Source organism: Manis pentadactyla, chromosome 12 (genome assembly GCF_030020395.1).
Source record: "Manis pentadactyla isolate mManPen7 chromosome 12, mManPen7.hap1, whole genome shotgun sequence".
Classification (NCBI taxonomy): Eukaryota; Metazoa; Chordata; class Mammalia; order Pholidota; family Manidae; genus Manis; species Manis pentadactyla.
The window spans coordinates 9180897-9208511 of record NC_080030.1 but is presented as its reverse complement, the minus strand read 5'-3'; the positions used below and the strand labels follow the sequence as shown (position 1 = coordinate 9208511).

At 57.8% G+C, this 27615-nt stretch overlaps 1 protein-coding gene across 12 annotated transcripts in view; it reads left to right on the top strand.

Moving 5' to 3' along the window:
• The window catches only part of DNM2 (dynamin 2), a 75769-nt gene extending 48418 nt beyond the window's left edge, over positions 1 to 27351 (top strand). For 2 of the 12 annotated variants that reach the window (XM_036879317.2, XM_057489918.1), the window contains 15 exons: positions 901 to 1036; positions 2174 to 2241; positions 2809 to 2947; positions 5212 to 5298; positions 6749 to 6819; positions 8185 to 8214; positions 9967 to 10018; positions 10957 to 10968; positions 14626 to 14739; positions 19900 to 20009; positions 21191 to 21302; positions 21775 to 21939; positions 23946 to 24178; positions 25725 to 25976; positions 26495 to 27351. In XM_036879317.2, coding sequence (XP_036735212.1) covers positions 901 to 1036; positions 2174 to 2241; positions 2809 to 2947; positions 5212 to 5298; positions 6749 to 6819; positions 8185 to 8214; positions 9967 to 10018; positions 10957 to 10968; positions 14626 to 14739; positions 19900 to 20009; positions 21191 to 21302; positions 21775 to 21939; positions 23946 to 24178; positions 25725 to 25976; positions 26495 to 26564 — 1651 coding nt within the window. In that variant the 3' untranslated portion in view covers positions 26565 to 27351. Of the gene's footprint in view, positions 1 to 900; positions 1037 to 2173; positions 2242 to 2808; positions 2948 to 4109; positions 4249 to 5211; positions 5299 to 6748; positions 6820 to 8184; positions 8215 to 9966; positions 10027 to 10956; positions 10969 to 14621; positions 14740 to 19899; positions 20010 to 21190; positions 21303 to 21774; positions 21940 to 23945; positions 24179 to 25724; positions 25977 to 26494 lie in introns of all 12 variants that reach the window. The other 10 variants (XM_036879318.2, XM_036879319.2, XM_036879324.2 and 7 more) reach the window with 10 other exon arrangements.
• The last annotated feature ends 264 nt before the right edge of the window (positions 27352 to 27615 follow it).

The window sequence follows — 27615 nt, the reverse complement described above, 5'->3', positions numbered from 1 at the left end:
GACAGCCTGCTCATGTCCCCCACCCCAGATGTTCAGGGCAGACTTCCATTTTGGAAGAGCAAGACTTCTCTCTGCTATAGAACAGCAGGCTCCATGCTGCACATAAAATTTTAGTAGATCAAGAATTTGGGGGGCAGAAATGAGGAAACGACTGAGGCAAGACACATGCAAGGGGTGGAGAGAACAATCAGAAACAGCGTGAAAACCAAAACCCTAATAAGTATCTTAGTTCATGTCTGCCCACATCACCACAGTACCGGACAGCTACACTTATACTTTTTAAGGTCTGAGCTAGGTTCTAAGAGGCCACATGTGTCAATTATGTGAGCAGTTTAAGAAAATATTTTAGTATCTCTGAATTCATATCTTGTAGGTGAATTATCATTAATTGGCAGTGTTTTTTCTTTTCTGCGGGGGGGCACAAAGTACATTTTAGGATCAGTGACTTCTTGGAATTGGTAAAATCTGGAAACTCCTTGAATCCTCCTAGTAATCCTGTGTGGAGGTGCTGTCCCAGGCAACCCATTTTGCAGAGGAAGAAGCCACGGCCCAGAAGGGCAAAGCCAACTGTCTGAAGCCTCACAAACCATCAGTGGTGGAATCCGAACAGGCGGGGAGGTGGTGGGAACGTGGCAGGGAGCAGCGGAAGCCACCTGAATGATGCGGAGAGGCTTCCGTTTCCCCCCATGGTCCTGTCGAGTCTGGCTGAGCCTCAGGGCAGAGGTTACCGGGCTGTGCCATCAGCAGCTCTTACATTTTGTTTGTTTGTTTTGACCTTCCTGTACATTTTGCTGCTACAAAATGGAAAGAGGGAATTAAGCCATGGCTTGACTCCGGACGTAATCTCAGAGCTGGGTCAAAAACTCCACTTTGACGTTCAGATTTTCTTTTTCCCCATAGGATGGTCCAGCAGTTCGGGGTGGACTTTGAAAAGAGGATTGAGGGCACTGGAGACCAGGTGGACACACTGGAGCTCTCGGGGGGTGCCCGGATCAACCGCATCTTCCACGAACGGTTCCCCTTTGAGCTGGTGAAGGTAGTGCTGCCAGCCCCACCGTCCCTGGTCAGGCATCCTTCTGCTTGTCCTTGAGCGGGGCCTCCTCCCAAGCCACCAGGTCTGAGTCCCTGCTTTCAGGCTTGAGCCTGCGCTTATAGGCAGTGCACAGCCTGTGAAGTATCCTCTGTGGGCTTCCTTCCTGGAGCAGTCCGTTTAGAGTTTTCCAGCAGACCTATATGATGATTTCCCTCTGACCTATAGAAAAGTTCCATTTTTTCTCTGTGACAAAAACCGATACACGTTCTTTGCCAAATACATAGAAAATATAGGTAAATTCACATAAGAAAATGCCCCCAGCACGCTGACGGGATAACAAAAGGCAGGTTGCGGAGCCAGCGTGTACAGCATAATGTATAGATAATATTATTTAACTTCCTCCTGTGTGACATCGTCACACATCTAGATGTGTGTCTTTGCATAGACAGATCTGCAAGGATGTTGAAAACATGTCAGCGCTGGGTACTGGGATTTAAGATTTTTTAATATGTGCTTGAAGTGTTACCCTTTTCACCATGAGCACATGGCAGTTTTAGAAAAAGCAGTGAAGTTCTTTCCAATAATAGAACAAAAGCTAAAAACACCCACTTCCTAATGCCAACAGACAATTCTTGCTGTCACCTGGATACTTATCTTTTGGGGTTATTTCCCTGTGGATGGGCAAGCCCACCTGCCCATACAAGCACAACACGTATGTTCCTGCATACGTGGGTGACCTCCTGGGTCCCCTCAGTATTCCAGCACAGCATGTATATTCCTGCATATGTGTTTTTTAAAAAACAAGTTATATGTGTCTTTGTACCCTGCCTTTTTCATACCATGGCCATTTTTCCAAACTAGTCACATAATTTCATGTATTGTTAATGGCAAAATGGCTTCTTACCTGACGGATGTCTCAGCACACATGTAACCAGCCTCCCAATGTGGACATTTAGATGGTTTTTCACATTTTTTAAGAGTTAATTTCAGAGCATCCTTGCTGAAACTGGGTTTTAATATTCTTTAAATTTTTTGACCCATTAAATATTCTGCCTGGAGACTATACTTGCACACAGAAGCTAATACTCCCCCCGGGGTGTCCCAGGCACCTCCTGGCATGCGATTGGTTTCTCTTCTCAGATGGAGTTTGATGAGAAGGACTTAAGACGGGAGATCAGCTATGCCATCAAGAACATCCACGGAGTCAGGCAAGTTCCACAGGGAGAGTCCCCATGTTCCGGGCACCTCCTTGGCGCCACCTCCAGCCAGTCGGGCACCCTCAGACCCCAGGTTTTCCCCAGCTGTACGTCTCTCCCTGTGGGTCTCCACGGGCACTGGAGGGTGGATGTGCTCGGACCTGCGTGGCTCTGCCGTGGGCCATCCACTGCCCTAGGGTTAAAACGTGGGGCAAACCACCCAGTCGGTCTGCACGGGCCCTGGTCACTGTGGTGACCTAAGAAAGCTCAGCAGATTTGCCCCAGGCGGTTGGGGGGAGCCAGAGCTGAGTCACGATTTCAGGAACCCAGCATTTGTCCCCATCGTGGGTGACCTCCTGGGTACCCTCAGTATTCCAGCAAAAGCAGTCACTCTAGTCCCATCCCCACGGGTCCTCAGGTCACCTTGTGGGATTCCAGGCTGGAAGGCAGGCGTCCGAGCCCCAGGCCTGCCGTGACCTCGGCTGTCCCTCGGGGCCCGGCCTGCGCCCGCAACCATGCTGACTATGCTTTGTTTCTCTCTGACTTATCTCCCCCGCCCCCGGGTACGGATGATTGTAGGACTGGGCTCTTCACCCCGGACTTGGCATTCGAGGCCATTGTGAAAAAGCAGGTCATCAAGCTGAAAGAGCCCTGTCTGAAATGTGTCGACCTGGTTATCCAGGAGCTAATCAGTACAGTTAGGCAGTGTACCAGTAAGGTATCGGACCCTCGGCAGGGTGCCTCCTGGCCTTGTGCAAACTGGGGTACGGGGGTTTGGTATCAGGCATCCAGCGTAGCTGCCGCCCCTGCTCCACTGTTAACTTCCCCCCAAGATTGCCTAATTTTCTGAGAATGTGGCCTCTTCCCAGAGGCTGGAGCGGGCTTGTGTCAGCCTGGGTGCAGTGGGGGTGCTAGGCCTCCAGAATTAGCCAGACTGGTGGGCAGGGCTCCCTGGAACCCTGATACCAAGCCTAGCATGTGTCTGATGGAATTGGGGGTTTCGTTGGGCTGTTGCTTCGCTGCCTTCTGGGAAGCATAGAGGGACCCTGCGCCAGCTGCTGGAGGCTGAGATCCCTGAATCTCCCTGGCCAGCACCCTTTCCTGACAAATGCCTGGCACCCTCAGGCTTCCCTGGAGCCAGCCACTACTCTGTCCCTGAGGCTCCGAGAGAGGCCCGAACACCAACAGCATACTGAGCTCGGCAAGGCCCGCTCAGCCCCTAACTGCTTCCGCCAGCTCCCCCAGGAGCAGCGCTGTCCCCCAGGCAGCCTGTCCTTATCCACCACGATCACAAGGGCCTGGGTGCCGCTGCCTCCCTCTGCAGGACGCGCCAGGCTCCCCCGGGGCCTGGTTCCCAGGGTAGCACGCTTTGGCCACGCAGCTGAAGCACTTCCCAGTGGGCGGTTTGTGCCTGCACGTCCACCATGGCTGTAGAGCGATGGGTCAGCCTTCTGAGGCAAGGAACTTCTGCTTGAGCCTTCTGTGTCAGTCTGGAAAAGCCCACATTTGCTTCTTAAGCTTCTTTGTTTGGAAAAGAGAGCAGGAAAAATACTGATGGTTAAAGATTATCGTCCTGGAGTCTATTGTCACAGATACGAAGATTCAGGGACTCCCCACTCTTAGCTGCTCCGTGGTATCACCAACCTGTAGCCCTTCTACAGTTAAAGCCCAGAACAAGCCCACCTGCCCTGGACCTCCTGGACCAAGGACACCTCTTTAATCCGAAGCAGCTTCTAGGGCAAATGCGGGTACAGGCTCCTGCATGCATGTCACTAACCAGCTGACTCGCCTCTCTTCTCTCTCTGTCTCCTGCCCTGCGTGTGTGGCCTGCACTGTCCCTGGGTGTCTTTCTACCTCGTCCCACTCTCCGCATGACCCAGGACGGGACTCTTCACCCCCGACATGGCCTTTGAAGCCATTGTGAAAAAACAGATTGTAAAACTCAAAGAGCCGAGTTTGAAGTGTGTTGACCTCGTGGTCTCAGAACTGGCCACAGTCATTAAAAAGTGTTCCGAGAAGGTAACCGACGGCTTCGTTTTCACCTCTCCATTTGTCCTCATCTTCTCCCTCCTGTCATCGGTCTGACCCTGTGCATCTGGGAAACTCTGGCTGGAACCCCCTTCTGTGGGCCAGTTGTTGCTCAGCAATGCTTCAGCCGTGCACCTGCCGCCGGAACGGGGTGGCTGCAGCACCTGTGTGTTCCGCCTCCACAGTCCAGGCTGCTGTCGGGGTGGGGGGCCTTCGATGCTGCCAGATGCACTTACTGCTCAGGCAGGGGATGTGGTCAGTGCCCATTCCTGGAACTCTCAGGGAAAGGGGGTTCCTGAACCCTCACCAGAGCAGAGGGGCTCCTCGCCACTGCGCAGCCCTGTGTGTGCTTCTGTCATGGGGCTTTCAGGAGGTTTTCCACGAGAGATTTGGACTGCCCCATTGTTCCCAACTCGTGGACTTACCCCAGCCTGCCAAAGGTGGGCTCCCCCGTGTGTTTGGTGTGATTATGATCCGGGAGTGGTTTTCCACAGGGGGTTCCTCTCAGGTAGGTGGCCCAGCTGGTGCCACCACCGTCCCAGAACAGGCACTCCTTGCTCACGAGCTGGCTGAGGCCCCTCTCCCCCGTGGCCCGGCGGCTTTAATTCCATGAAGGGTCCTCACTCTCACCCAGTGCTGGGCGGGAGGGGCATGGCTGTCACTGCCAGGTAGCAAACACATGCCACCTGCTTTCTCTGCCACTTCCCGTCCCCAAGTACATTCTCCGAAAGCATATCTGCTTGTGCGTGGGCACCCTGTCGCTCTCGCCAGCCCGCCATGTCCCCACTGTCCCCTTCTTGTCTCCCAGCTGGAGCAGCCATGAGACAGGAACGGGGCGGGGACTCGGTGGGCCCAGCCCGTGTCATCCCCCTTCCCCTGTGTCTTCTGTGTGGCTCGCGTTGCCTCCTGTGCCTCGAGCACCCGGCCAATGCCGCCACTCTGCTTCCCCCCCAGCTCAGCTCCTACCCCAAGTTGCAAGAGGAGACGGAACGGATTGTCACCACTTACATCCGAGAACGGGAGGGGAAAACCAAGGACCAGGTACTGGCTTCTTGTTTTATTTTTCAAGTAGAACTTGCATGCATGAATCTTGAGGGTGCAGTTCCTTGAGTTTTGACAAATGTTTACAGCAAGGTAACCACTGCCTCAATCAAGATACGGGACATTTCTGTCACCCCCGAATTCCCATCCTTTGCCCCTTTGTAATCAGCGCCCCACCATCCACTGGGCCTGGCAAGCGCCAGGCTGCTCCCTGGCCCTACAGTGTTGCATTTTCTAGAATGTCCTATGTGTTTGGGATGCTTTCTGGGTTGTACCATTCTCTTGGGAAGGCTGTCCAAGCACACACAAGGATACAGACTGTGGCATACCCCTGCGCGGCCGCGGCAGGCTCACCTGTCACCTGCTGGGCGAGTCCAGCGTTGCACTCTGCCTCCATGTGACATAGCACCTGGTCTGAGCCACTCCCCACCCCGCCCCCGCCCCCAGTTGTCCACGATAGTCTCTTGACGGCTGTTTGTTCAAACCAGAACCGAAACAAGCCTCTGTGTCAGATTTGGTTATGGCATCACCTCGTTTAGAACATCGGTGGAGAAGAAACCGGCTCATTTATCCTTTTTAGGAGGTCCCCGTCAACGTAGCTTCTGTTCCCTCGTAGTCTCTGCAGCTTGGAAGTTTTATCAAAGGCTTGGGAGATTCCAATTCATTTTGTTATCTTTGGCAAGAATACTGCTGTCCCTTCCCACATGCCCCAGCCCCAGCTGCCCTACTGTTGACACTGTGGACTTTGTTGTAGGGCTCTGAGAGCCAATGGGACTTGGCCTTAATAAATCAGTGACACTCACTCCCATGGACGGAGCACCCAGCATTGTCCAAGGACCTCGCAAGGCCCAAATGCCTGGCATGTTTTATGCTTGAGGGCCCAGAGGCACAGTGAAGTGACTGGCAGGAGCGGCGTACTGAGTAAGGGCCTGTCCCTTATCTGAGGTGACACCTCCACTGGCTCGTGTGTCCCTGTGTGTTTTAATGCTCTTACCTGACCCGGTCATCTATGCTGTTTCATTGTAGGGCTTATGACATGTGAGGCACTACTTCAAACACTTTATGTGTTGTGGATGGTTTAGCGCTCTGCCATTGGGCCTCAGGCCACCGCATTTCCTGGCTTAGTAACATGAGGCCCAGGGTTGCACAGCCAGGCAGTGGCTTAGTGTGACTACAGCCCAGGCAGCCAGGCTCCGAGGCTGTGCCCGGACCCCCACACCAGGCCACTCGCTCTGCTCTGTCTGTCTGACCTGTAAGGCCACAATGTCCGGAGGCACCCTGGCCCCTTCGCCTCAGGGTCCATGCCAGGGGTGTGAGTGGACGCCGGCCCTCTGCCTGGGAAGCGGTGTGGTGCCCGGTCCCCCTGCTGGTAGGTGCCAGAACTGCTCGGGCGCTGCCCCTTCCAGGGGCACTGGGCTCAACCCTCACAGTGACCCCTGCTTCCCTACAGATTCTTCTTCTGATTGACATTGAGCAGTCGTACATCAACACGAACCACGAGGACTTCATTGGATTTGCCAAGTATGTGCTTTTCAGGCCAGGGGTGGGTGGGGTGGCCCCAGTGCCCTCAGAGCCAGGCCCCTTCAGGCGGTGCGGTTGGGATTCCCTCAGCCAGCTGGGGCAAGAGGCTGCCTGTCACAGGTCCCAGCGGGAAGCATGGAGCCATCTGAGAGTATCGGGAAGTTTTGCTGGGCTAATAATGCGCCCATCCTCGTGGTGCCCTGTGCGCCTCCTGTGGGCCCCCCACAGCACGTCCGCCTGGGGAAGTGCAGGCAGATGCTTTTGGGGAAGACCGATGAGAGCCAGCACTTGGTGCCTCCTCTCCTGCAGGACTTCTCAGGGCGTCCCAAGAGACCCATGTGCCGCTCCTCCCAGACCGCCCTGTGTGCACTCGGCCCTTTCACAGTGTCTCACTGGCTCCGGCGGCTGCTTCTCAGGAAGGGCCGCCTGGGATCTTCCCGGCTTCCATGCATACACTGTAGATTTAAAAACAGCCTTGTGTGACACCTGGATAGGGGCCCAGAGCAGGGAGCTTTGATTTCAGTTACATGGATATAAATGCTGGTGGCTCAGGTGTGGCCTGCTGACCCATCAGTCCCCAGATCCACCCTCAGTGAGTGTGGGCATCACTCGGGCTGTTCCGGTGGCTCCCAGTGGTCTTCCTGCCCTCGCCTAGTGAATGACAGTCATCGGCAGCCAGCCTTACTCGTTTAGCAAGTATTCCTGGTGCACCTTCTCTGGCCAGGCCCTGGGATACCATAGCGAGCAAGCATGGACCCAAGTCCCCACCCTCAAAGAAAGGTCCCACGCCGGGGACAGATGTGCACCCAGGCAGTTACAACACAGTGTGGTCAGAGTCTGGGGCCCACGGGAGTCCTGAGGGCAGCCTTCTGGCCTGGCCTCGGTGGGGGTGTAAGGAGGCTCCCTTGAGGAGAGAGGCCAGTCTTGGGCAAGAGGGTCTTTCTGTCAGGTTCTGCCCGCTGGGCTAAGGCGTCACTTGGGTAGAACCTTTATCAGTGTATCAGTACCGCTGGTGGGCAGCTGATCTGTGCTGGGCGCATGGTAGGTGAGTGGGAGGAATGAGCGAATGAGGGCTGATCAGGTGCTGCTCCTGGAGCCAAGGTGAGCCGAGGGCCCTGGCTGGGCTGTGCCTGTGGGGGGAGGGCTGGGGCCTTGGCTGGAAGCAGCCCCCCTGCTCCCATCCCCGACAGCCAGGCAGGTGTGGGCTGAGGAAGCCAATTCCCCTGCCGTTTGCCGCCGTTTTCCTCACTGCGATGTCTCTGCTTCTCACACTTCATCCACAGTTCCTTCTCACAATCTTTCCTGTTTTTCCTTTGACTACTCCACTCTTTCCTCTGGATTCCTGGGCCTTCCCACTTCTCCCAGCTGTTACTATACTGAGCAGCTGGTGACCGGGTGGGTATTGCCTGCTGTGTGCCTTTTCCTGGTGTGTGAATGGGACCCCCTGGCAGGGCCCAGGGTGCCAGGCTCTGCCTGGCCCAGGCAAAGCCAGGGCCCCAGCCTGGGTGGGACGTCCCGGGGCCCGCCAAATAGCCGTGGGGCGCTGAGAGCCAGTCCAGTGTGGGGCCTTTGGATTAGGACAGTGAAGAAGCCAGGCTTGGGCCCTGCCCGCTCAGAGCACCCTGGCTGGGGACGTGTCACCACCGAGCACACTAGCACAGGGAAGCTGAGAGCAGGAATGGAAAGGAGGGTAGGTGAGGGGCCGTGGGAAAGGGGAGCAAGGGATGTGGCCTGGAGAGTCCTTCTCGAAGAAGTCGTGACAGCCAGATGACCAGGAGACCCAGAGAGCACCGGAGACAGGAAGGCAGGCGGCATAGCCAGAGCACAGGGAGACCAGGGCCAGGTGGAGGCGAGGCCTGGCTCATTGCCAGGAAGGCCCTGCTGCCCAGAGGACTTTGGACCCCCACCCCGCCCCAGGCCGCAGGAAATCTCTGATAAGGTACAGGCGGGGGCAAGGGAGAGCCAAGTGGGTGAGCGGGAGCCAGGAAGTAGCGCACCTTGGCCCTCACTAGCACCCAGCCATCGCTGTGCCGGGCTTGGCTTGGTCCCAGTTCCTCCACATCTTATTGATCAGATTCCTTCCTGTGGTTAGATGTTCGGGCTGCTTCTCCCTGCTCTCCAAACACTCAAGATAGAGCCCAGAAAAAAGCCCTAAAATAAACTCATGGAATGGTACGAAAAATCACTGGATAAAATGCATCCTCCAATTTTAATGTTCCAGCCATTAAGTGATCTAGGAGCAGAAGCCTGCTTCCTTACACACAGGCGCACGCACTCTGCCGTGTCACACAATCCATGTGAACTTTAAGGTAAAACCCCAGAAGCAGTCAGTAAAGGAATGAAACGCGATGGTTTGCCTTTTCATATTGTTCTGAAGTATCCAGCAAAAGCACTGTGATAAGGAAAAACATGTCTTAATTAACAGGAGAGACCAGTTGTTTTCAGGGGGTGATAGGATCATCCAGTAGAAAATATGTCAGGGCCAACGAGGGAGGTGAGTGGGTGCCCACGTACAAAACATGTGGCCTTCCTCTGCATGGCTCAAGCTGGCCAGGAAACAGGGCAGATAAAAGAGAGACCCAGGGCTGTACACAAATCAGGGACCTTGTAGAAACATGCTCTGTGGTCCTTGACTGTCCTCTGGAGTAGGTCAGGGGCCACCCAGGGTGAGTGGTATTTTCATGGTGAGCAGCTGTCCCATGGTCGGATCTTCCAGCCCGGATGGCCACGTGGGACCTGGTGCCGGGATCAGGGACAGGAAGAGGTGTGGGAAGAGGCCTCCAGTTTTTAGACCCCAAAGAGCCTGGCACTCACGTGATGCTGAAGCCACCCTGGCTACCTCCCGGCCACCTGGGAGTCCAGCTTCTCATGTCCCCTCCTGGAGGCACCAGGATTCACTGATTCTTAGAAAGAGCTGGTGCCCTCAGGAGTGGCTGAGGTCAGGGCCAAGAAGCCTCTGTTTGACTCAGGACCTTTTCTGCCCTCGAGCCCCGGCTCTTTCCCTTGGCCTGCCCTGTTTGCACAGGGCTGTTCTCCACCTTGTCTGTAGCTGGTCACCCCTCAGGAGAGAACCCCAGCTGGGCCCCAAGGGCCTCTTGCTGCCGCCCCTCCTGGTGTCTCACTGCCCTGTCTGTGTTTCGCTTGCAGCGCCCAACAGAGGAGCACGCAACTGAACAAGAAGAGAGCCATCCCCAACCAGGTAGCCCCCTCTCCCCGGCCCGCAGCTCCACCCTCAGGGGCGGGGGTGGGGCACTCAGGGACCAGCAAGCCCAGCAATGGCTGGGTGGCTGCCTGGCATGGGGCACGATCCGTTAGACCCCACCCACACCCCCCAGCCTCTCGGTCTGCTTAGGTTTTGATGTTTCAAGAGAACAGTTTTTGAGCTGAAGCTCTGGCAGGGCCTAGGGGGCTAATTTCACATACCCAGAAGGGCCCATCGGACACCTAAGGCCACGGTTAGAATCTGACCCTGCGGAGAGGGGCAGCCTGATCACTCGTGGTATCTGCAGCCAAGTTGGGTTCCTGGCCCTAGTGGGAGGGGACCAGGTGGGGGGCTGCACTGTGACAAGCAGTTCTGGGGAGCCTGGTTCATTGAACCCCACACCTGGAAAAACCCAGCGCCACATAAAGGGTCCTCTACCCTGATTCCTATCCCAGCCCGGGCCCTTGTGAAACATGAACCGATTTATATATACCAGTATCCCATGCCTTTTTTTTTCTTTTAGAAAACAGATAATCTTTGCAAAAATTTCTGCCAGTGTCCCCAGCTTCTCCCCATTGGGTGGGGGTGGGGGTGGAGGGTGGGGGCTCTGCTGTTTATCTCGCACGACTAGCAAGCCCTCTGGAAAAGGCGGATGTAACCACTGCATGATTTGATTTTTTTGCGCTTGCCATAGGTAATATATATGTTGTTGCTTTTTTGTTTCGGGAGATGATAATGAATTAAATATTAACACCATGGATATAATTAATAGCATGTAATTTTTTTTTTCTTTTGCTGTTTTTTTCCTTGCTCTTCTCTCCTTCCATTTTTGTGCTTTTCCTGCTTTTTTTCTCCCTTCCCTCATGTCCCTTACGTCTCTTCCTCCGCCTGCTCTTCTTTGATTTACCCACATCCCTAACTTTGCATTTTCAAAGGGGGAGATCTTGGTAAGTACCCACTTAGTGTGGTAGCGAACATTAGAGAGCCTAGTGGTGGTGGAGACCCCGCCACCCTATAATGCTCCCTTCCCTCCAAAATAACAGAACAACTAAAAAGCTAACCTAAACCCCCCTTGCAGTGGCCTGTGCCTGGTGGGCTGGCCCTGGGCATAAGCCAACTCACACACACACTAACCTGACTGCAGCCCTGGTAGGAAGCCCACCCCCTCCGGCCCCTGACACGTCCGCCTCGTTTCCCATAGGTCAGGGATGGCAGGTAACCCCACACACACACCCCCTCATACCCTGGCCAGGGAAGGTTTTGCTCAAGCCCTGCTGGCACTTGTTCTTGCCACTGCTGCCACCCCGTCACCAGTGCAGGCGGCACCCCGAGGAGATTCCCCCTGCACTCCTGGCTGGCTGGCTGATCCAGCACTCTTACCCTTGCACCCCTCACCTGTCATGTGGCCTTGGCAGGCATTGCTAATCAATCCTGCCTTCCTTTCCTAAGCATGCCACCACTCCCCATTCTGTGGCAGATTGTGACTAACTGGTAAAGGAATTTTTTTTTTCCGCCTGGGGACTTTGCACTTGACGCCCCTCCTGTACCCCTGACAGGCATGACTGGTCGATCAGGGAACTCTCTCCTGGATGCTGCCACTCTCCTGCCTCCATGGCAGATACAGTGAGGGATCAGGCTGTTCTGTTCCACTTGCCCCCTCTTGTCCTTTACCTCGGCAGACATCACTAATTGATCCCAGCATCGTTTCCCTGTGTGCCCAGAAATTCCACTGCAGTGTTCTGGGCATCTCCTACGCACCGGTTAGTGTGCCCTCCACCCCACCATGAATGGTATTTGCCATCCCTTTTGTAGGTAACACCTCCTGTCTGTGTATGGCCCAGCCCTGTGGGGAGCAGGTGCTACTCCTGTCTGAGAGTTGAGCTCTTTTCAGGGTGCTTCCCTTCAGGAAGCTGGCTTCAGCCCCAGCTTTCCACCTTGGAGAGCATGGCCTGGGCCTCCTCTGGGATATTCTCCCACTGGCCACTGAGGCACCAGGCGGCCCCATTGCTGCCCACTGGCAGGCATCTTCTGGCAAGCCCGGGATCATCCCAGTAGCTCAGCTGACCCTGCACTAGGGCCTGGAAGATGCAGAAGGAGCCACAGCTGGGTGGGGCGGGTGGGGTGGCGGCGGGAGGATGATTGGTCCTCGGCCTGAGGCGTCCACTCTCCCCACAGTCACCCCCATCCCCTTTGAACTGGAACATTTTCCTCCGAACCTCTCGGACCTGCCTCTCCCCGCATCCCACGCTCTGAGAGGGTTAGTTGTACTTTCCCTGCTAGACTCCACACCCCAGGCCACAAAGCCCAGCCCTGCCACAAGCACTGTGGCCACTGGGTCTCCCAGCCATGATTTGTGTCCCTGCCTGGTGACTTGGGTTGGGACCCTCTTCCGGAAGGAGGGAGGCCCACCCTGCCGGGCTGGGGGCCCCAGCTTGCTGCTTGCTGCCTGCTGTGTCTGCCGCCCCAGTGTGCCTGCATGCCTGTCACTGTGCACTCAGGAGCCTGGGAGCCCATCTGCCTCTACTGTGCCCCCGACACTCCTCCTAGGCCCAGTCCCTTGGGGCACAAATCTGGCTTTTGAATGAGGAGGACAGGCCATTTCTTCCCCTAGACCCAGCACCTGTGTTGGATGCCCACAGCTGGCATCTCCCCAGGGTGGGGTTTCATCTCTGATCCCACTTGGGCTCCCACGCCAGCGGCTGTCTGGGTGGCTGAAGGGGAACAGGACCTTGGGGGTTTCTCCGGGACTAAGCAGCAGCCTCCTGCCTTGAGGCTCACATGCACCATTCCTGGTGTGGCCCCATCAGGGCCCCCGCCCCGTGGCCACTCAAACTCTACTAATCAAGGCACCGAACAAGGCACCAAGGGGTGGTGGGTGGGAACTGGGCTGAGCCCAAGTGCAGAGGTCTCGCCCCTGTGAGGATTTCTCCTTTGGGGAGCCCTAACAGTCTGTGTGGACCCCGCTCTCCCTTCCCTGGCCATCAGTGACTGAGGTTTAGAAGCACCCACTCTGCCCAGCCTGGGCCAAGACAGGGCACACCCCACCCTGCTCCCTGGGGAGGGGGAAGCGAAGGAGCAGCTCAAGCAGAGACACCTGCGCAGCTGGGGCTGGGGTAGCTGCCGGAACTCGGGGCTCCTTCTGGGTCCCGGGACCTTGGGTCCTTGGGCCTGGGTCTGCAGACCAGCCTTGCCCCCAGCGTGACCCGCGGCCCCACCCTGCTGGGAGCTGGAGGTGTTGCCAGGACCCCAGGGTTGCAGTGCTAGGCATCCCGGCCAACGGGGCGAGTTGGTGGTCCTGCGGCCGGGGAGGGCCCCGTGACCTTGTTAGGCCTGATAAGCTTCTGCTCTGACAGCCGCAAGACCCCCAGGTACTGTCTCGTCATCTCAGGGAGGTAGAAGGCTGCGCTGTTGGCCTTAAGGGCTGCTTGGTGGCATGTCATGCTGTCCCCAGCCTGGGCAAGGACTTGTGTGGTGCAGGGGTCCCCAGGCCTCTGTGGCCACCTCCACCTTCAAGGCTTCTGAGGCTCAGGGCCCTCTTCCAGCTGCAGGAGGCTGGTGGCCCCGATTTGATCAGCAGATGGAGCCCCTCTGCAGACGCCCCCAGTAGGAAGGCATGCGGGTGCAGCTGCCCGTGGCCACGCACAGCCTGCCCTCTGCAGCTTGGCCCTGTCTGTTGCTGCCTCAGCCCCAGGTGGCCCTGCCTGTGCCTCCACGTGCTTCCCGCTGTCCCGATGTCCCCAGTCCCGAGTAGTGTGTGGCTCCAGCCCACACATGCCTCCCTGCTCCCCCCTGGCTGACTGCATTTAGCTGTCAGGTGAGTCCCCGCAGCCAGCCTGGGTTCTGCCTCCCGCTCAGATGACGGCTACTGCAAGAGGAACCCCACTCAGCGGGACTGCTGGGTGTGACCTGCAGAGCCCCTGGGCTCAAAGCTTTGTCCCAGCCCTCTGGGTGGAGGTGTCCCTTCATTCTTACACTCAGAAAAGAGCCTGTGGGGAAGAGAGCTGGGGGCAGTCAGACAGAGCAGGGCCCTCTGCCCCCTGGGCGCCTGCCCCAGGGAGCCAGCAGCAGAGTTGAGGCTGCGTGTCGAGCTCTGTCAGTCGGCCCCAAACCAGGAGAGAGAGAACCAGTCCGTTTCCTGGTGACTGCTCCAGCCTCCACTGGCAGCCGCCTTCCACGGGGCACACCTGAGGATGTCCCTGGAACCTGCGTCTCAGAGACGAGTGCAGTTTCTCTGGTGTCACATCCCATGTGACATTGCCCCACATGGAAGCCCAGGACCCCTCTGAGCCCCTTCAGGCCGGGTGTGCCTTTTCTCCACTCGGCCCATCCCTGTGTGCACAGGGCCTCCTGGGACCTAGCTGCCTGTCACCCTAGGGCCAGGAAGTGAGTCAGTGTCTGTCCACCGGGGCCCCCAAGGTGGTTTCTAGCGGGAAGTGCTTTGGGCAAGGTGGAGTCGGGTGTCCTGGCTTCGGGCTGGAGGTGTCTGTGCTGTGGTCCCCGGCTTCCCTCCTTGGCGGGGGCGGGGCACCGGCCCCTGTGCCGGGGGTGGCCGGGCCGGGCTGAGGGTGCTGTCCCCCGCTGAGCTGTGCCCTCCCCCGACCCAGGTGATCCGCAAGGGCTGGCTGACCATCAACAACATCAGCCTGATGAAGGGCGGCTCCAAGGAGTACTGGTTCGTGCTGACGGCAGAGTCCCTGTCCTGGTACAAGGATGAGGAGGTGAGGGGTTGGCAGGGGCGGGGAGGTCGGGCGAAAGTGGGTGGACGGCCACCTGTTCGTCCCAGAGTGGCTCTCTGTGTCCCAGCACGCACGGCTAGGGTGGGGATGGCCCTAGCTGGGGGTGTGCCGGGAGCCAGACTTCCTGTCCCAGCTGCTCCCCACCAACTCTGAGGTCCAGCCTGGCCCAGCTCCCTAAGGAGGAGAGGGAGATGGGGGAGGCCGAGCCCCCAGCAGGCTGGACGCCGACCCCAACCTCCCAAGTCACAGCAGCGAGGGGTCCCTGGCTCTCGAAGTGGGCATGGCCTGGGGTCAGGGACTCAAGCTGCTGGGTGCTGTGGTCCCATTAGCCTCTCTGGGCTTCAGTTTTACCATCTTTGGAGTAGAGTAGAATGGCGTCTGCCTAGCATGAGGTGCTGAGCCATGGTGCCGGTGTAGAACACTCTGTAGGTGCTTGCCCTTACCAGAAGGACGCGGGAGGCACCTGGGAGCAGCGGGGAGATACCAGCCCCAGGAGCTGGATTGCACGCTGCCCCGGACTCTGGGCTTGTGGGCAGGGCCCATGAGCAAGCGGCCCCCAGCCCAGCGGGCCTTCCCAGGTGGCACTGCTGTCTAGGTCTCTCTTCCGCCTCTGCGCTGGCCCGTCGTCTTGTCCTGAGTGGCCCATTTCTTTGCTTGGTTCTTGAGGCAGAACAGCTTAACTGGCCTAGCGGCCTAGGAGCGAAGCCACTCCGGTGTGACTGCCTGTCGCCACTGTCTCAGGCTGGGCTGGCCTCTGAGGATCACCAGCGAGGGGCACCGCTTCTCGCGTTTTCCTGGGTTGCCCTGGGAGAGGTCCAAGGCCATGCTCTAGACCGGGGCAGTACTCTGTCTGTGACAGAGGCCCAGAGTGAAGGCACTCAAGGGACAGGAGTCTGTTTCTCCCCCAAGTCCCAGTGAGCTTGCTGGGCTGTCAGGACTTGGTTCCACCCCCTCACCCCCAGTGCCCCTTAACACGTGGCTGCCTGCGTGCCCATGTGGCCTCTAGCAGCCCGAAGAAGGGCCTGATGAGGAGGGTGCTTGTCTGCCCACGTGCCCCTGACCAGAATCGGTCACACAGCCACTGTGTTCTGCTTACCCGGATGGCACAGCCACCAATTGGCCAGTGCCCTGGGAGGAAAGGCCAGCTTGTCTGGTCAGCCCCGAAGCCACCCCATCAGGCCCTCTGGCCCTCAGGGGTTTGGGAGGACCCTCCATAGAGGTGGTCCATGCTGGGGCCTCACTGTCGACTGACCCCAACCATGTGAATTGTTGCCCGGCTCAGAGATGAGGGCGGTAGGGCTCTGTCTGGGCACCTAGCTGGGTTGTCTTGTTTATGAAGCCCCTGCCCCTTGCCGGGCTCACTGGCTGGGAGAACCCACCTTGGACACGTGGAGGGCCGCCCCCCTTCTGCTCTGGAAACCCTCACATTCAGCCGTCAGGGAGGAAACCGAGGCTCCAACCAGCGACTTGCCCCATGTCACAGGTAGAAGGGCCTTCCTGTGGTGGGGGACAGGGCCAGTGCCCCCTGGCCCGAGGGACACCTCAGCCCCGGCCTGACCACTTCCCCATGGCCCAAGCCAGATGTCATCATCACGCTCCACATCAGGCCAGAGACAAATGTGGAAATTTCTGGGAGCCTCAAGACCCTGAGCCCCTTGAGGGACCCTGTGTGGGTGGCCATTTCCAAACCTGGGGAGGGGGCAGTGTCCAGGACCCCAGAGCCAGTGAGCCTCAGGGAGGGGCAGGTGTGGCCAAATGGGCTCCTCAGAATGGCCGGCGCCGGGGATGACGCTCCGCCATCTTCTCCGTTTTTCCAGCCCTGCAGTCTGGTACCCAGTGAGCCCTGGGGTGCTTCTGTTGTAAGGCAAGCTGAGGGCTGCCCCTGCCTTTGGGTTTAGGGATCCCTGGGGCAGGAGTGCCAGACTTGGTGCCAGCCTTGGGCAGCCATGGGGGCTTTGGACCCAAATCCCAGCCTGGCAGTGTGCTGCCTGGCACCACTCCTGGTCCAGTTTTAGAGCTTCTCCTCTTTCACTCAACGAGTGGCCCTCCATTTTCCCCTCATCTGGGGGTCAAAAACAGGAGCCCTAGATCCTCCCGTGGGGCCCCAGCCAGAGGCAGGGAAGTGTGGGGAGGAGGGTGGAGCGCCCGCTGGCAGTAATGAGAACCAGCAGACCCATGAAAGGGGCCCCGTGTGCGCCCCAGACGCGGAGCAGGCTCAGACTTGGAAGGGGCAGGAGCAGGAGCCTGTGGGTATCCTGCCCCCAAGTTAGGGTCCCTGCAAGACCCCTCCGAGCCTTACACATGACTGTCAGCCCTTCTTAGAGGCGCCACTGTGAGAAGCAAGACATCATTCTTTATTTAAAAAAGAAACAAGAGGAAATGGCTCCAGCGTGGGGTAGGACTAAGGGAGCGGTTTGCCAGATCCTCCCAAGCCCTTGGCCAGCGTCAGGGCTCCCTCTGCCTTTCCCTGGTGCCTCTTCTACCCCCAGGCCCTTCTGGACTCCAGAAGCTTCCATCCAAGTCCCCAGCCCAATGGGAACCCAGGTGGTGCGCGATGACACTCACCTTGGGAGGTGGCAGCCAGTCTGGGGTTGCCCGCGTCCCTGCGCCGCTGTCCAAGCCCAGCCTAACCAACGTGCAGACTACTGTACACACCCAGAGCCCCCTGAACAGGTGGTCTGAACACTGGGGTGGCAGGGCCCCCCGGGGGGCAGCGGGCCAACCACACCCTGGCACCTGTGAGCCGGCCAGGAGGCCACTGGCTCCGCCTGCGACCGTCCGCTCCTTGTCTTCTGACGTGGCAGGGCTGGGGCTGGCTCGCATCTGGAGAAAGTTGTGGGTTTTCAGGAAATCCTAAGGCGGGGTTGGGGGTAGGGGAGGCGGGTGGGTCGGAGGGAGGGTTTGGGTCCGTGGCCTCCGGCACAGGACAAGGTCTCTGGGGTCGGGTGGGGATGGAGACGCGTCTGTGTGTGTGCGTGCTGGGTGTCCTGTGTGTGCGTGTCGGCAGCGTCAGGAAGGCAGCTGCCGCGCTCTGGGTGGAACCACACTATAAACAGTTCCAGATGTGGCGTCTCACTGGGGCCTGAAAGGACCATGACTCAGTTAGTTGGCCTGGCCGCTCAGCTGGAAGCTTCCTGCCGCATGACACAGCAGGGTGGGGGCAGCGAGGCCCTTTCCACAAACCTCCAGGCAGGGAACCTCCACCCAGCCCCCTCTAAGGCCCGCAGGCATCTCCCTGAGAGGCTGGAAGTGCCCAGGCCTTACCTGGTGCTACTGATACACACTTTTCTTGGCTGCCCTCCCCCACGGGCTCCAGGTCTGCAACACAGCTGGGGGCTTCCACCTCCATGGCTGCTGCGCCCCAATGCCTGCCCCGCACACACTGCGCCTCTCCCCGGGGGGTGCTCCGCCTTGCTTTGCCCTTTCTCAGAGCCCAGTGGGCTGACCCAGGAGCCCCATGAGGGAAGGGGACAGACAGAAACCCTGGTGCCTCATACACTCCCCACAGCCCCCGCTGTGCATAGGAAGGTAGGCTTCTTGACTGCCTTTGACAGATGGTGACACTGAAGCAGGGGCCGAGGAGCCACTTGCCCAGGGTCCCATGGCCAGGGAAGGGCAGAGCCTCTGTAACTCCCAGTGCCACAAGACTGAGCCTGCCACCTGCCCCTGCCTCCCATCGTGTAGTCCTGAATCTTGGAGCTAGCCCCCAGCATCCAGGGTCCCCCAGTTCCCTTCCCCCCATCACTGGGCTGCTCTTGAATTTGGAGGCAGCAATGTTGGGCTTCATTCTGGGGCCTTCTGGCAGACAGGCATAGAGCAAGTGAAGAGAAGCAAACTTCCAGGTGAGGGCAGCTCTCTCCTCTCCACAGACACCCAGGAGGTGGAAGGCCACTGCGTGGGCAGTGGAGCGGAGATGGCTTTGGGACTCATGGGCCTGGCTTCTGAAGTCCCTTTGTTTGGGCCACCCCACGTGCTGTGTGGCCCTGGGCAGCCAGACTCCCTCTCTGAGCACATTGCTTCCCAGGCAGTGATGGGAGAGGTTCCATGAGGTCATCGAGGGTCTGCTGTGGGTCACGTGGACATGGGGATTTGGGGACCCTGATGCTGTGCTTGGGAGTCTGGATGTAGGAAGTCCAGTTAATGCCTCCTCCCTGCCCCCATGCACACGCGTGTGCACAGACACACAGATACACACACACACAGCTACTGTGAGGACTAAGGGTGATGTACGTGCAGAGGTCAGCCCTGTGCAGGGCACACAGTTGGAGTGTAGTCAGTCGTGCCAGGCCCCTGGCTGAGGGCACATCCTCTCTGAGCTGCCTCACCAGCAGCCGTCAGGACTGCTGTGCCCACCCTTGTTTGGTACTTCGTGAATGTGGCCACCCTTAGGAAGTCAGTGGCCCCTCTGTGGTTTGGGGGCTCAGGCATCAGCTCCAGGGGCCCAGCTACAGTGTACCAGGATCATCTGAAGCTGCCAAGGCTTAAATCTCAACCCCAGCCCTGGCAAGCTGCCTGCCCATCTCTGCCTCAGTCTCCCTCTCTGTAAAATAGGGTTGTAGTAGTAGCTGGCTGGCTGTGAACACGTAGTGGAGGCAGCCTGGTGGGTAGGGGTGGTTTATTCTGGGTGGAGTCAGCACTCACTGTGTGTCAGCAGTGAACAAAACCAGAGTCCCTGCCCTCGGGAGCTGACATGTCAGTCCAGGTGACAGACAGTGACCTAGTAAGTAAGCCAAAAGCAAAATGTATGGTGTGGTGTGTTAGGCATAGATAAGCACCCTGAGGGGAAGGAGGAGGAGGGAAGGGGCTAGAGAGAGTGCAGGGTGAGCTCAGGGCAGGCAGCCCTGGCTGGAATTGTCCCCTCTGCGCAAAAACCTGGAAGAAGCAAGGAGGGATCCACGCTGACACTAGAAGTTTGTGCAAAGGCCCTGGGGCAGGATTCTGCTTGGGATATTCTCGGAGTGGCAAGGAGGCTGGCCTGGTTGGCACAGAGTGAGCAGGGGGCAGGTGGTGGCAGATGAGTTAGCCCAAGTGAAGCCACCAGCACGGGAGGCATCCAGGTGTTGGTGGCCGTGGAGTCCTGCTCAGGGCATCTCAGGGCCTTGCTTAAACAGCCCAGGGTGACCCCTCCCCTTCCGACCTCAGGAAAAAGAGAAGAAATACATGCTGCCTCTGGACAACCTCAAAATCCGCGACGTGGGGAAGGGTTTCATGTCCATCAAGCACATCTTTGCCATCTTCAACACAGAGCAGAGGTGAGCGCCCCCGGGGCCCCGGGGAGGCTTGCGGTGAAGACTGAGGGCCTCCTGCAGCAGGTCAGCGGTGTCCACGGAGCCTTTGCTGTATACAGTTCTGCCCTGGGACCTCAGGCCTCAGGAGCCAGGCGGAAGGCTGGAAAATGCCCTGGGTGCGCCCCGTGGGTGGTCCAGGGAGACCTCTGGGCGGAGCTCTAAGGAAGGAGGCGGGAGCCGTCGGGGTTCCAGTGGGGGAGGGGCAGGATCTGGTTCAGGCCCTCATGGGCGCCGCCTGGTGGCTGTTGCGGGGGGGCACACGGCAAAAGCAGGAGCGGAAACCCTGGCCGAGGGTACAGCACAGGTCCAGTTAGGAGCTTGTGGGGCTGGACCCAGCCTGGGCCGAGGACACAGAGAAGGAAGCAGTGGATTCTGGTAGAGCCCAACAGCTGACCAAACTTCTAGAGGGTCTGGGAGTGAGAGGCTTCGCTCCCTGCTCTGAGCTGCGGGGACTGAGCTGCCATCTGCTGAGATGGGGACGGCAGAGGCACGCTAGGCTCAGGGACAATCGGGCCATGCTGAGGGACAGAGGCCTGTGAGACACCACGTGGGGCATCGCGGAGCCAGCTGGGTAGGCACAGAGTGTGGTGTTGAGGAATGAGCCTCAGGCAGGGCTGTGACCTGGGAAGTCGTCCCTGCCTGGTGGTGTTTGTAGTCCTGAGATGGGGTGAGGTCCCTGGGGGAGTGTAGTCACCCAACAGAAGGGCCCAGGATACTCTCGGGAAATCCATCCCAAGGGATGTTGGGGGGTGACTAGCAAAAACAAAGGCACGTTTCTCAACTCAAGAAGAGACCCAGTTGGTAGGTCTGAGAATAGGAGGAAGGGGTGAGTGTGGACCCAGGAGGGCCCCTACCCAGACACACACCCTCATCCGGGGGAGAGGGGCGCCTAATCAGGGCCTAGCTGCCAGCCAGGGCCTCCTGGTTCTTCATGACTGGCAGGCTCCCTGCTGGCCACGGGACCTCCTTCGCCACTGCCCATCTACACCCGCCAGCTCCGGCCCGGCCTCCTGTTTTGCGTGAGCGCCTACGCGTGTAATCCCAGTCAGTCAGACAGCCCCCAGAGCCCCTACTGTAGCTCACTGCCAGGCTCCTGGGCAGGGTCAGGCGCGTGTCACTCCCTTTCTCCCTCCCTTCCACCACAGGAACGTCTACAAGGACCTACGGCAGATCGAACTGGCCTGTGACTCCCAGGAGGATGTGGATAGCTGGAAGGCTTCGTTCCTCCGGGCCGGCGTCTACCCTGAAAAGGACCAGGTGAGGAGGCACTCCACCTGGCCGGCTCACCGCGGGCTGCACGGACCCGCTGCCACCCTGTGCTTGTCAGAACTCTGAGGGCACAAAGCTCACACCCTCCTGAGCAGAGTAGAAGGGGAGAGGGTTTTGTCATCGGGGCCCAGACGGTTCTCCAAGTGAGGACAAGGGCAGGGACACAAACGGCCTGGGACTCCATCTGCTTTGTTCTCTCTTCTCCCATCCTTGAGGCTGAGTGAACATGGCTGCTCTCGGCCCCCAAATTAACGTGTTGTTTTAGTGCCAGGTGGGAAGTCCTAGCCCGTCTTGGGCCGGGGTCCCCGCCGGTCCAGGCAGCTAGGCAGAGGGCAGGCAGGGATATAGTGCTCTTGGCAGCTGTCAGGTCGGCCCTGGAAGGTCGGCTCTAGGTGGGACGAGGCAAGCGAGTCCCAGAGAAGGGGGAACCCCATGTTCACCCCTCCTTCCCCCCTTGCAGGCAGAGAATGAGGAGGGAGTCCAGGAGAACACCTTCTCCATGGACCCGCAGCTGGAACGGCAGGTGGAGACCATTCGCAACCTGGTGGACTCATATGTGGACATCATCAACAAGTCCATCCGTGACCTCATGCCAAAGACCATCATGCACCTCATGATCCACAACGTGAGTGCCCGGCCCTCCAGGGCCCGCCGGCCACAGGAGGGGGCCCAAGGCAGCCACAGCCAGACTTGGTCTGAACACAATTCATGTGAAATTAAAAATTAAAGAGAGTCACCACCTTTTAAACCTCAGAATCAGGGTTCTCCAACTGGAAGGTACTGGCCACAAGGGGCTCACACTTCCCTTTAGTCAGGTATTTGGAGCTCACTCCATGTGTGTACACTCTCTCTGCGTTTTTTCAGGCTGACAATAGACCTAGGAGAGCAACTGCTATCATCCGCATTTCATAGGCAGGAAAAGAGAGGCCCCTGGAGGTCAAGAAACCTGCCCTGAGTCACTCAGAAGAGTGGGAGGTGGCGTTCAAGCCCAGGCTGAGTTTTTCCCGAACTGTGGCCTGAAGGCCCGTGGCCCAGCCCGCCTACACTGAAGGGTGATCACGTCTACCCACTCCCAGGGCTCGCCAGCCTCTCAGCTTTAGGCTTCTCTTCGGTGAAATGCTTCTGAAATGTATTTCTTCACACTCTAGGCTGCTGGACGGGTTCAGGGGGTTTGCATCTCAGGCCTTTGGCTCAGTGCTGGGCACTCAGAAAGCTGTACAGACCAGGTTTGGTTTGTGTTGTATCTATAAAAGCTCTGCATAACAGCATCTAAAGCAAAAATCCCAAGTTCCTTCCCTCTCATTCCATTCTTCATGGTCTTCTCAGTAGGGGTGTCCTGATAATACTCTTCACGTATAGATGAGATTTATGACGTATATGGTTCCACAGCTGTGAAATTTAAAATGCACGTATGCTTTGGGCCAGCAGTTTCACTTGCAGGAATTTTTCACACGCAGACATTTGCCCACATGCACATTGAGCACATATGTGGATATTCTTTTCAGCATTGTTTTGTAGTGGCCAAAGATGGGAAATCCCTATCCATTTAATAGATATCCATTCTGTTGCCAAAAAGGGGGTGGGGGCGGGATAAGGAACTTGTCCAGGTCTATAACAACTTTCATTATTATGTGGAATAGGTATGGAACATAAACAGGAGGGTTCCATTCGTGTAAAAAGGGAGGGGGAAAACATATATGCATAGAAATCTCTGGAAGTTTGTATAAGAACCTGGTGAAAGCAGTTGCTTCCTAGAAGGGGAAATCAGGAGTTAAGAGGCTTGAGTAGACAAAGGAGTAGTTTTGTGTACCTTAAGTTATATTTTATTTTCCCTTTTACAGGTTTTTCAAAATTTAAGTGTTTGACTAGCTAATGCATTCACATGGTTCATAAGTCAAAAACTACCATGTGGTCATCTTTGCAGATGTTGAATGTTGGGAGAAAATTCAATGTCAGTTCTTAAAAAGGCAAGTTTAGAAGGGGTCTTCTGTTACGTGATACCATTTATCCGTGGAATCTGTGTCAGTCTCAAAGCTACTCTTGATAGTGGGAAAGTTCTGGAAGCATCTCCTCTAAAATCAAGGACAAATCAGCCATTTCTACTTTTATTTAACTTTCTTGCAGAGTTACTAGCCTAGGCAGTTAGATAAGAAAATAATTTAGAGGGGTCAGCACTGAAAAAGAATAGGAGAAATTACTATTGTACGAGTTCATGTACACATGAACATGTGTACCTAGAAACTCAAGAAAAGTAACTAAAAAACTACTGTATCCCATAGGAGGATTCAGGAAGAAATAAAGTATAAAATTAACAGAAACTAGCAGTTTTTGAACAAAAGCCAGTTTGAAGATATAATGGGAAAAAAGATAACAGTGAAAGACATAAGATTCTAAGAATAAGTTTAGTAAGAATCTCATGCAGTGAGTTGGAAGAACACTTCAAAGCGCCCTGAGGGACTCAGGAGATGGGGCTGAAAGCTCACCTGCAGTCTAAACACCTTCCATGTTCTGCAGTAAAGTTAAAGGCAAAGAAAGCCCCACCGAGTGTGGATGCTTCTCCAGCCAGTTGCAATGGCTGGCTAAGTGGGTTGGTGTGGCACGAAGTCCTAACCTCTCCATCCCTCGCCCCAGACCAAGGCCTTCATCCACCGCGAGCTGCTGGCCTACCTGTACTCTTCGGCGGACCAGAGCAGCCTCATGGAGGAGTCGGCTGACCTGGCCCAGCGGCGAGAAGACTTGCTGCGCATGTACCACGCGCTCAAGGAGGCGCTCAAGATCATCGGGGACATCAGCACCAGCACTGTGTCCATACCCGTGCCCCCACCTGTTGACGACACCTGGCTTCAGAGCGCCAGCAGCCACAGGTCTGGGAGGCCCAGTCACCACATACTGCAGAGGCTGCTGCCTTTGAGTTCCCCACTCCCCCCAAGGGTCAGGGCACAGCCTGTGGGTGGGTGGGGTGGAGGGACCCAGCCCGGGCAGCGCAGCACCCAGAGCCAGCCAGTGGGAGCTGCTACCCCACCCAGGCCTGAAGGGTCCAGGAGAGAAGGCTTAAAGGTCCGCCTGTCTTCTGGTACCTTCTGTTGGTTAAGCCCAAGTGGGAGCCAGAGAGGGCCAGGGGCCCGGGTGGCCCTGGCCGTAGGGGTCAGCCTCCTGGAGCACAGCTGAGAATGGCAGGTGGGCAGGGGCTAGAGGGGCACTTGGAGGGCATAACCAGTACATCCCCTCCTCCCCAAGCCCTCCAGAGCTATTGGTGAGAAAGGAGGCCCTGGCAAAGGCAATTCCAAGCATCAGGCAGGGACATCTAAGCAGTGGCAGCAGGAGAAAGGGTCAGTCAGGGAAATCTCACAGAAGGTGCCAGCCCTAGTGGGGCCTCAGGGAGCCAGGGAGTTACTGATGGCGAAGCTCAGCACCGAGCCTGGGGAGCAGAGGGTGTTCAGCCCCAGGGGGAGGCTGGGGGGCACCCAAGGCAGGGTCTTCTCAGATCTGCAGCCTCTGGCGGCATTGGATTTTTTTTTTCTATCATTAATCTACAATTACATGAAGGATACTATGTTTACCAGGCTCCCCCCCCACCAAGTCCCCCCTACATACCCTTTGCAGTCACTGTCCATCAGCGTAGCAAGATGCTATATAATCACCACCTGTCTTCTCTGTGTTGTACAGCCCTCCCCGTGCCCCCCCCCCGACATTATCCATGCTAATTGTAATGCCCCCTTTCTTTTTCCCCCTTATCCCTCCCTTCCCACCCATCCTCCCCAGTCCCTTTCCCTTTGGTAACTGTTAGTCCATTCTTGGGTTCTGTGATTCTGCTGCTGTTTTGTTCCTTCAGTTTTTCTTTGTTCTTATACTCCACATATGAGTGAAATCATTTGGTGCTTGTCTCTCTCCTCCTGGCTTATCTCACTGAGCATAATACCCTCTAGCTCCATCCATGTTGTTGTGAATGGTAGGATCTGTTTTTTTCTTATGGCTGCGTAATAGTCCATTGTGTATATGTACCACATCTTCTTCATCCATTCATCTATTGAGGGGCATTGGATTTTACATGGAGGGCAGGGCTGAGCTCTGGAAGGATCTTTGGCTATGAGGGTAGATGGGAGGAGGTGGAAAGGTGGGGAGGCCTGAGTCGGGTCAGTGACAGGGAAATGCCTGTAGGCGCAAGATCAGAGGGCAGCCAGAGCCTCGGTGGCCAAGGACAGGTGCCAAGACCCTGGCTAGGCAGGTCTAGGGGGTGGACAGAGGACCCCAGGGCACCTAGGACCAGGCACTCAGCTGCATTTTCCCAGGGGGTCGCGGGTACCAGCCGGTGCTACAGGGGAGGCTGGGGGCTGTGCTGGCCAGAAGCCCCCCCTGCCTCCAGCCTCACCCGCCCGCGGCCTCCAGCTCACACACTGCCTTCTTTCACAGCCCCACTCCACAGCGCCGACCCACGTCCAGCGTGCACCCCCCCGGCCGGCCCCCAGCAGTGAGGGGCCCCACCCCGGGGCCTCCTCTGACCCCCATGCCAGTGGGGGCAGCAGCCTCCCTCTCGGTGCCCCCCGTCCCATCCCGGCCTGGACCCCAGAACGCGTTTGCCAACAACGACCCCTTCTCAGTCCCGCCTCAGATCCCGTCGCGGCCAGCTCGGATTCCACCCGGCATTCCGCCTGGAGTGCCCAGGTGAGGCTGGGCCCCTCGCGTCTGCCGTCCGCTGCTACAGCCGCCGGCCAGTGCCGTGGGGTCTCCTCACATACACCTTCCTGATGGGAGCCCCTTGCATCCCTGCAGCAGTGAAGGCATCGTCGGCCCTATTTGGCTGGTTGGGAAACTAAGGCCCAGTGTCAGAGAGAGGTGGCGTCAGGGTGCCTCGAGGGCCCCTGGGCCTGTCCTCCGCCTGAGTAGGTGGGCTCACCAGCAGCTCAGGGCCCCTTCTTCAGGGTTTGACCTTTGCTTCCTTCCTGAAGACACGTATACATCCCCAGACTTGAGGCTGGGCTCCGTTCTCCCCACTTCACTCCTCATGAGGAACCTGAGTCCAGGGGGTGGAGGGGGCTTGCTTCTTTCTGGCGCCCTGCCAGGCTTGGGAGCCGCCAGCGCGTCGGCCCGCACCTGGGGCAAGGGCGGTGGGACCTGGGGCCTCGTGCTGCCCTGCTGCCTGCCTCACTGTGTCTCCCCTCGTGTCTCTGTTCTCTTTGCAGCAGAAGACCCCCTGCGGCACCCGGTCGGCCCACCATTATCCGCCCAGCTGAGCCATCCCTGCTCGACTAGGCAGGGGGCATGTTCTCAGGGGGTCCTTGTGCGCCTATGGTGCTGGAGCTTTGGTGGTCTGGGCCCCTCTGCCGCCTCTGGCCCCCGTCACCGTGCTGGGACTAGGTTCCCTGAGGCAGCCCGACTCCTCCCTGACCCTGGCGCCCATCCCCAGCTGGACACAGCACCGACGGGGAGCCCTCGGGTGCAGGGAGCCAGGGGTTGCACTTTGGGTCAGGGTGCCTGGGGGTAGCAGAGGAGGGGTACACCCTGGCGCCCTCCTGAATAAGGATCCTGGCTGGGGCGGGAGACTCATCCACAGCTTCTCTGGCCAGGAAAGCCTGAGTCAACTAGGCCTTCTGGAAACTGGGGTACCTGTACCCGCCCCCGTCCTTTGAGGGGCGCAGGGAACGTGCCCACTGCTCAGCAGCGGGAGCTCTGGGCGGTGAGCCAGGCCCGGGGCGGCCAGGGTTGTGCATGTTCCTTCTTGGCTGCACTAACCGCACGGCCCGGCCTCTGCTGCCAGAGGCGCCCTTGCCAGGTGGGGAGCCTCATCCCCGCCGGCCTTGCTTTCCTCTCAACCCCCCTCCCTGGCCCCCAGGGCAGCTGGGCTGGGGGCTGAGTGCGTGGGGAGGCTTTGGGGGCCCCTCAGCTGCCACCCAGGCCCCCCCAACAGGGTGGGCCCCCCAGCCTCTCCCTGAACTCCCTTGAGCTCTTCGCGCTCACTCCCTGCTCAGTTTGACCACTGTAAGTGCCTGCACTCTGTGTCCTATTAATAAACTAAAATAAAGGGAAGAAGCTTCTGGTGGCTGCTGTGTGGGCCTTCTGTGTGGGTGGCTCAGGCTGAGGACATGGGCTGCTGGCCTTCCCCCAGCAGGGCTCTGATGAGGACCACCCGTCACGGGCTCCCCAACACCTCCCAGGGCTCTGCTCACGGGGGGTTCACTTCTCCCGGAGGGAACCATGCTATGAAGGGGAGAGCTTTGCTTTCCTTAACAGCTCAGGAGTGGCAGCAGGAATCTCCCCTGGACGTGTGCGCACACACCCACAGGCCTGGCTGCGGCTGGTGACA